The 9,156-nt window shown below is 37.4% G+C and overlaps 2 protein-coding genes across 2 annotated transcripts; both read right to left on the reverse strand.

The window, feature by feature from the left end:
• Positions 1 to 882: 882 nt before the first annotated feature.
• Positions 883 to 4,427, reverse strand: LOC107867528 (MDIS1-interacting receptor like kinase 2-like). The gene is made up of 2 exons (XM_016713814.2): positions 1,531 to 4,427; positions 883 to 1,406 (listed from the first exon to the last, which is right to left on the reverse strand). The coding sequence occupies exons 1-2, from the start codon at positions 4,337 to 4,339 to the stop codon at positions 1,066 to 1,068; spliced, it is 3,150 nt and encodes a 1,049-aa protein (XP_016569300.1). The 5' UTR covers positions 4,340 to 4,427; the 3' UTR covers positions 883 to 1,065.
• A 2,117-nt stretch (positions 4,428 to 6,544) lies between these two features.
• Positions 6,545 to 9,156, reverse strand: LOC107867529 (MDIS1-interacting receptor like kinase 2; the record flags this gene model as incomplete). The annotated part of the gene is given in 2 exon segments (XM_016713815.2): positions 6,545 to 7,121; positions 7,209 to 9,156. Coding segments are annotated over 2 exon segments (2,262 nt in total), but the record flags the coding sequence as incomplete, so codon positions are not given.

Consider the following 9,156-nt stretch of genomic DNA (forward strand, 5'->3'; position numbering starts at 1 on the left):
ATTCTAATCTTGGTGTGATCTTCTTTTCTTCTGCTTTTGTCTTAATTGATCCGTTTGCCATGAATCTGGGAAGTTGATGATTTGTGATTGATACTGTCCCAGTCTAGGTGCCGGATTTTTTGTGAAGGAGTCTTTGGTTTCTTTTTCGGATCTTCAGATTAATTAGTGAAGGATCTTTTGATCTTCTATATCTTCAGCATATCAACCAAGTTATTTGTTTATTAATTTTTTATTAAAACGTATAATGAAAATATCGGGCTATCAGTAAGAAGGGCAACATTTACTAATGGCAAAAGCAAGTATGCAAATTGTTGTCTTTCACGTATACATTTTACATTAAAGTCAGATTGTCAATTTTATTTTGAATTATCTCAGCTGTCAGATTAAAAGAAATATCAAGAATTCCTAGTTGAAACATTTTTTCCCCAAATTCTAGTGGTGGGAAATGAGGGAAGGGATTAGAATATAGGCAACCGAACTCTCACCAGCAAAATAAAATTTTATGTAGCCAATCAACTGAGCTACTAAGATTCTCTCGTAATGTGCTACATGTGAAATTGTTTCCCCAAAAAGTTGCACTTGTTCTAAATTTTCCAATTCATAAAGAGTTGTCTAAAGAATTTACTATAAGATCCATGAAGAGCGAGTTCAGCTAATATGACAGACTGGAGAAATATTTGCACTGATTTGGTTACAACTAAAAATTGACCAAAATTGATTTGGTTCACAAGTACAGAGTCTCTCTGTAAAGAGTTTTTTATGCATACATGTTCATTGAGAATATATGATATGTTAGTTTGATAAAATACTACCATTCTTTGACATGAATTGCAGTGTATACAAAATGTTAAAAGTATTGTACATATCTTAAACATGTTCGTCTTCAGCAAACATAAATAATTTTTATAAGCATTTGTTGGCACAAGAAAATTGAAATATTACTACCTTCTACTAGATATTGTATCCAGCCTAGTATAAGGACTCAGAATTCTTCAGGTTGAAACACTAAACTAGATAAGCACACGAACAATTAATGCACTTGCTCTTTTTCCATATACAGACATCTTACATCTCGGGGAAACTTTTCGGCTTCATGGAGCCTATTTGAGAAAAAGGTGGATCCATTGACAACATATGGGAGATGAATTGCATTGTTGGCCTTGATTTTGGAGTTTCAAGCAGACAAGAGCTTGCTAGCTTGATGATGAAAATTAAAACCTCTTTCACATCATCTTCAGGATATGGAAGGCGTTCATCTAGCAAATCACTAAGATGCACATCTCTGGGTGAGTTTGCTAGCAAAGTAATGTATTCTCCAAGATGCTTTCCTTTGATTACCTCCAATGCTAATACTCCAAAGCTATAGACGTCACACATTTCCGTCACCTTCATTGTATAGGCAAGCTCTGAAACAATATAATTTAGAAAAGGTACAACAATTCAAACTTGTAAATGAGAGTACTAGAATGAGCATAAAATTGCCCTTAACTTCATTGATTGAAAAAAAAAATTGGAGGAAAATATTATTACCTGGTGCAACATAGCCATATGTGCCAGCAAGTGCAGTACAATTGGATGAGTCTGGCTTGAGAATCTTAGCTATGCCAAAATCTGAAACACAAGCTTCAAATGCGGAATCAAGTAAAACATTATTGCTTGATATGTCTCTATGAACAACCGGTGGTGAGCAATCGTGATGCATGTAAGATAAAGCACAAGCAACACCTTTGACTATGTTCACCCTTTTAATCCAATCCAATTTCTTGGACTCAACTTCATTGCTCAAAATACTAGACAAGCTCCCATTTTCCATGTACTCATAAACCAAGAATGAGTGCTGTGCATTTGAACAAAAGGCATAGAGTTTCACAACGTTCCGATGCTTGATCCTTGTCAATGCCCTTACCTCATTGATGAAGCTTCTGTGATGGGTAACTTCAAGTGAAGAATGAAGTCTCTTTACAGCTACATTCTCAAATGGAAGCTTTACCTTGTAAATGCTTCCAGACCCTCCTTTCCCAATGCAAAACGTTGCATCAAACTCATTTGAGGCTTTTAAGATATCCCTGTACAATGCACTTCCATTTAATGTGGATATGGAAAGCAAACCTCCATCTTCATTGACATCAATATCACCACTGGAATTCCTTCTTTCAACGTCTCTAACTCTTCTTCTTTGGTCACGCACAAGGAAAGAACCAGCAAAAGCACAGAGAAGCACTAGTGCTCCCAGAATAGGAAGTACTGTAATGAGGATTAGTTTACGTCCCTTCGCGATTGAGTGCTTCTTCACCATTGAAGATGGTATTTTGCATGGTAGGAAACCTGTTACATTGCCGCAAAAACCTTTATTACCTTCTAATGAAGCATTAATAAAAGCTTTATTATTTGGTATTGGACCTTCCAACTTATTGTATGACAAGACAACATCCTGCAAACCAGTCAAACTTCCAAATTCTTTGGGAATGCGGCCAGAAAGGCTGTTGTGGGAAAGATTTAAGTTTGACAAGTCCAGCAAACTGGCTAACTGAGCTGGTATTTCTCCTTCAAGAAGATTATGGCTTAAATCAAGTTCGCTAAGATGAACTATCCTCCCCATCTCTTTTGGAATTTTCTGGCCAAACTTGTTACTGCTCAGGTTCAAGTGAAACATGTTCATGTAATCTCCTATAAATGTTGGGATCGACCCATTCAATATGTTGTCTGATAGGTCGAGGGACTCTAACTTTGTCAGAGACCCAAGTTCTCCAGGTATACTGCCAGAAATGTGATTGCTTTGCAAAAAAAGATTAACTAGAGAGGTTAATTTTCCAAATTCTTTTGGAATCTTCCCAATCAAATGATTTGATGAAAGATCAAGTCCTTGAAGCCCTTTGATGTTTCCAATCTCTGGTGGTATGCTACCACTAATGTTATTTCTAGCAATCCTCAAATCAGTCAAACTCCTGCATTTTCCCCAGTTGCTGCTGAGTTGACCATGAAATTCATTGTCGCTCAAATCAATGAACTGAAGATCTGGGTAGATACCAAAAGCTTCAGATAAATTCCCCGTGAAACTGTTGTTACCTAAGCGAAGCCTTTTGAAACTCGAGCACTTGCTCAAGCTTCTTGGTATTGGCCCTGTCAGCTTGTTACTATTCACCGTGAACTTTTCAAGTTTCCCACCTTGGCAAAGATGCTCCGGCAAATGACCTGAAAATTGATTTTCATCCATTTCCAGCACAACCAAGTTATGCAAATAGGCAAGTTCTTTCGGAATGGAACCAAAAAGTTTGTTCTCACGGAGAAACAGAAATTGCAAGTTTCTCAAACTGCCAAAGGAAGGAGGAATTTGACCAGTAAGTGAATTATTGGATAATTCCAAATCACTCAGGTTTTTCAGATTCCCTAACTCACCAGGAATGGGACCGGAAAGTTGGTTGGAATAGAGGTGCAAGAGTTTGAGATTAGTTAAGTCACTTATTGTTTTGGGAATTGGACCAGAGAGATTGTTTCTTTGGAAGCTTAAATTCTCAAGTGACTTCATCTTCCCTATTTCAGCGGGAATGGGACCAGACAATTCATTGGAGAAAGCATAAAACTGTTTTGCATTGATCAAGTTACCTATTTCTGAAGGAATATGACCTGTTAACTGGTTTCTGTCAAGATAAGCTTCAACAAGATTGACAAGTTTTCCTATTTCTGAAGGAATGGAGCCAGAAAGCTTATTATTATAAAGATGTAAATAGGACACTTTGTTCAAATTCCCCAATGAAGCAGGTATAGAACCATCAAGAAAGTTAGTATGCAAACCTAGGTGAGTTAGGGACCTTAGGTGACCTATTTCTCCGGGAATGGAACCATTTAATTGGTTGTCAAAGATGTGGAGGGTCTCAAGCTTTGTTAGTGAGCCGATATGTGGTGGGATTATGCCAGAAATCTGATTGATGGACAAGTCAAGATAGACAAGGTTAGTAAGCTTACCGATTTCAGGTGGGATGGTGCCAGAGAGGCGGTTCATGCTAAGATCAACATATTCCAGAAAATGGAGAGATGAAAATGGAAAATCATAGAGTGTGCCATTAACATTAGCGTTTGTAATATTCAACCTGTTAACTCGACCCTTAACACATGTAACCCCATACCAGTCCCTGCATGCATTAGGACTGGCCGCTCCAATTCTGGAAGAATTCGTGGCAGCAGCAGGACTTAGAGTCCATGAAGCCTGTAAGGAGTTATTCATGTTTAGGAAAGTTGCTTTCCATTTGAGGAGAGCAATTGCTTCCTCCGTGGAAGCAAATGAAACAGTGAAGAGATATAAGAGAGGAAGGAAATAAAATATTGTGCGAATTATTGTCATGGCTAAAAGATTTCAAGTTTTTTGTTTTGGTTGGTGATGAACTTGTGCAGGTATAGTAGTGTGTGTGTGTATATATTGTAATGAATCATTAAAGTCTTTGTGAGTCAATAGTATTTGTTTCTCACCTTGTGGAATACAGGTAAGAAGGACTTGGAGTCAACTAATGTGTCATACCAAAGGAAACAAGTGTTTGGGGAAAACATTACAATTGGCCAAACTTCAAAATTGTGGAAAACGTTGCAAGTCTTTGGCCATATGGGGTGGAACTAGTTTGCCCGAGAATCTGCCTGTGTAAATTCTCCCGCTATCACCTTTGTTGACTCGTAGCATTTTCAAAAACAAGTTAGATTATAGACAATTTTAAAGAAAAAGATGGAACCTTACATTACATTTTTCAAGAAAACCTAATCTTAACTTCAAATCACTGCTCTCAATATCCCTGGAAGTAAATACCAAAGAAAAACTGTTTGGCTAATACATTTCAATTGGAAATATTGGCAGATTTTCTCTAGAATCATTTAATAGGCGTTCACATTGTGGAACTAAGCGAAGACTTTTATTATCTTCATGGAATTATTGCAAGTTTTGCTCAGATGTCCAAGAAGAAAAACCCGCATAGACACACATACACCGCAGATCTGCTTACTTGGTCAGAAACTCCGCCAGGGAATTCGGCAGTTATCACCTCTGCTGGTCCTTTGTTCTGAAAAGAAACCATAGACAATTGAAGCGATCTCTACTCCCATGAAATGTGAAAAAAAAAAAGAAAAAAAAAAAACTTTCCTTTTCCAATTTTAAACAAGATTTTACCTCTATAGAAATATGTAAACTAGTGCCAAGTTCATCTTATTCATACCAGACTCACGTTCCACTCGGTTAGTGGTTTGTTGGTCGAAACTGTGAGGTCTAACATGCTTCTACTGCACCATTCCATACTGTACGAAGTTCGTTTGTTGGAGACTATTGATTTACTTGTTTCACACAATTTTTATATCATGCCAGTCTTCTTGGTAACTATTTCGAAGATCTTAAGAGAGCCTAGTAATTCCATGATACCTTCAACTGGATAGATTCACTTCACTCAATTCTTCTGTCATTCCAATCTTCTTGATAAAGAAAAACTCTTTCACAGGATCTTAAGAGAGCCTAGTTCCACAATTGTCACAAGCTTTTACTTGATGAAAGACGCACTGTATTCAGTGGCGGATCTACCCTTTACAGAGGGGGTTCATGAGTTTGGCAAACTCATGAGTCATAAGCATATTTACTTGTTTTTCATAAGCTTATGACTTATTTCAAGCAGCTTTACAAGGGGAAAAAACTATAACTAGCTAAACAAAAAAACAAGAACCACTTATACATTCATTTATCTATTAGTTAAGTGCACAGGGACTTTTCAACTATGATAATAAGAACAATGTGCTGTCAAAAACAGGAGAAAAATATTTGGATCAATTATACCAAAAAACAACTATAAATTGCACCTTTGCAGATCTAAATGAAGGAACATGGATAGTTAGGATACATATAGCCGACCTCAACTAACTTGAGATTTATATAAAATAATGCTGTTTTTGATAGCGAATCAACTAATTTGAAACATAGTAAGGTGGCGTAGATAGGTTATCTTGAAGAAATATGTTTATTACAAACAAACATGGTTTTATTGTCTCATAAACAAAGCGAGTTATAAAAGCAGAAATGAACACATACATACAACATATCGGACACTCTACCCTTTGCTTAAATGTTCTGATACAATTATCTTTTATTGGTTAGATACCTTTATGTTCTTGATGAATACTCAAATTCTAAATGTCATAGGATTTGGGTTTCATTGTATTATTAGCACAACTCTACTTGCACCTGAGAATAAAACAATGATTGGATGCAACTAGTGAATTCTTGGAATCCACTCGAGACGAAAACAACAGAAAAACAAAGAAATTGTTTCTCTAATTACTGAAGCAAATATTTCCAGTAGTAATTAATATTACAATTAGAATATGTGTTTGAAAAGAAGAATCTATCCATACATGTTCATTAATGTTTAGTTTGATACCTACTAATGTTTTTATCTTTGTAATATAATTTCTTTGACTTGCATTACATTGTTCTAAATTATAGAGGCATTCGCGGAGCAAGATTATTCATGAGTTAAAATAACATGCTAAGCTGTGGCCTGTGGCAATAACATCAATCGTATTTAAAGAACATGGAACTTGCTTTTTTTACTTATAACTTACGGTCACAAGGAAAATAAATAGTAATTACCTTCCACGGTATACTGGAATTTGTATATAATCTAGTACAAGGACATTGAAATAAGTAATCTACATATGCAACCCAACAATACAGAAAGGCCAGTTCTGATCAACAAACTTATTATTATTTCATTTCATAACGACTTGGTGCCAAGCATGACCGTTTCCACACAAGGACAGCTTACATCTCGGAGAATCTCACCTTCATGGAATTTGATAATTGGGTGGATCCATTGATAACATATGAGAGATGAAGTGCATCGTTGGCCTTGATTTTGGATTTTCTAGTAAACACGAGCGTGCTAGCTTGATGATGAAAACTAAAAGCTCTTTCACTTCATCTTCAGGATGTGGAAGCCGTTCATCTAGCAAATTGCTAAGCTGCACATCTCTTGTCGATGATTTTGCTAGCTGAGTAAGGTATTCCCCAAGATGCTTTCCTTTGATTACCTCCAACGCTAATACTCCAAAGCTATAGACGTCACACATTTCTGTCACCTTCATTGTATAGGCAAGCTCTGAAACAATAATAAAGGTAAACTTGCAAATGAGATAGAAACAATATAGTTCATGAAAAGAAATAGGATAAGAAGTTAGAACCATACCGGGTGCTACATAGCCATATGTGCCTGCAAGTGCAGTACAATTGGATGAGTTTGGCTTCAGAATCTTAGCTATGCCAAAATCTGAAACACGAGGTTCAAACTCGGGATCAAGCAAAACATTACTGCTTGATATGTCTCGATGAACAATTGGGGGTGAGCAATCGTGGTGCATGTAGGATAAAGCATAACCAACACCTTTGATGATATTCACTCTTTTAAACCAATCCAATTTCTTGGACTCTACTTCGTTGCTCAAAATACTAGAGAAACTCCCCCTCTCCATGTACTCGTAAACCAAAAACGAGTGTTGTGCATTCGAACAAAAGCCGTAGAGTCTCACAATGTTTCGATGCTTAATCCCTGTCAAAGCCCTTACCTCATTCATAAAGCTTTTGCGATGCTTAATCTCAAATGAAGAATGAAGTCGCTTCACAGCTACATTCCCCAATGATGGAAGATTTACCTTGTAAACGCTTCCGAACCCTCCTTTCCCAATGCAAAATGTTGCATCGAACTCCTCTGTGGCTTTTAAGATATCCCAGTATAATGAACTTCCATGTAACGTGGATATCGAAAGCAGACCATCATCTTTTTTAATAGAATCCCGTCTTTCAACATCTCTAACTCTTCTTCTTTGGTCACGCATAAGGAGAGCACCAGCGAGAGCACAGAGAAGCACTAGTGCTCCCAGAATAGGAAGTACAGTTATAAGGATGAGTTTGTGTCCCTTGGCCATTGAGTGCTTCTTCACCATAGAAAATGGCCTTTCGCAAGGTTGGAATCCTGTTACATTGCCGCAAAGACCTGTATTACCTTCTAATGAATCCTGCAAACCAGTCAAGCTTTCAAGTTCTTCAGGAATGCGGCCAGAAAGCCTGTTGTGGGAAAGATTAAAGCTTACCAAGGAATTCAAATTGGCTAACTGAGGGGGTATTTCTCCAACTAGAAGATTATGGCTCAAATCAAGTACATTAAGTTGAGTTATACTCCCTATCTCCTTTGGAATTTTCTGGCCGAACTTATTGTTGCTCAGGTTCAAGAGAAACACGTGCCTGTAATCTTCTATAAACGTTGGTATCGACCCATTCAATCTATTGTTTGACAGGTCAAGGGAATCTAACTTTGTCAGTGCCCCAAGTTCCCCAGGTATATTGCCAGAAATGTGGTTATTTTGCAAAAAAAGATACTCTAGAGAGGTCAATTTTCCAAATTCCCCAGGAATCATCCCAACCAAATGATTTGATGAAAGATCAAGTCGTTGAAGCCCTTTCAGGTTTCCGATCTCTGGTGGTATGCAACCACCAATTCTATTTCCGTCTATCAGCAAATCAGTCAAATTCTTGCATTTCCACCAGTTGCTGCTGAGCTCACCATGAAAATCATTTTTGCTCAAATAAATTAACTCAAGATCCGGATAGATACCAAAAGCTTCAGATAAATTGCCAGTAAAACTGTTGTTATCAAAGCGAACCCTTTTAAAACTCGAGCACTTGCTTAAGCTTCTTGGTATTGGCCCTGACAGATTGTTACTATTCACCGTGAAGATTTCAAGTTTCCCACCTTGGCAAAGATGCTCAGGCAAATGGCCTGAAAACTGATTTTCATCCATTTCCAGCACAACCAAGTTATCTAAATATCCAAGTTCTTTTGGAATAGAACCAGAAAGTTTGTTGTGACGGAGAAACAAAATCTGCAAGTTTCTCAAATTTCCGAAGGAAGGAGGAATTTGACCGGTAAGTGAGTTATTGGATAATTCCAAATCACTCAGGTTTTTCAGATTCCCTAACTCACTAGGAATGGGACCGGAAAGTTGATTGGAATAAAGGTGCAAGAGTTTGAGCTCAGTCAAGTCTCCTATTATTTTGGGAATTGGTCCAGAGAGATTGTTGTCGTGCAAGCTCAACTCCTCAAGTGACTCCATCTTCCCTATTTCAATAGGAATGGAGCC

Source organism: Capsicum annuum, chromosome 4 (genome assembly GCF_002878395.1).
Source record: "Capsicum annuum cultivar UCD-10X-F1 chromosome 4, UCD10Xv1.1, whole genome shotgun sequence".
NCBI classification, from domain to species: Eukaryota; Viridiplantae; Streptophyta; class Magnoliopsida; order Solanales; family Solanaceae; genus Capsicum; species Capsicum annuum.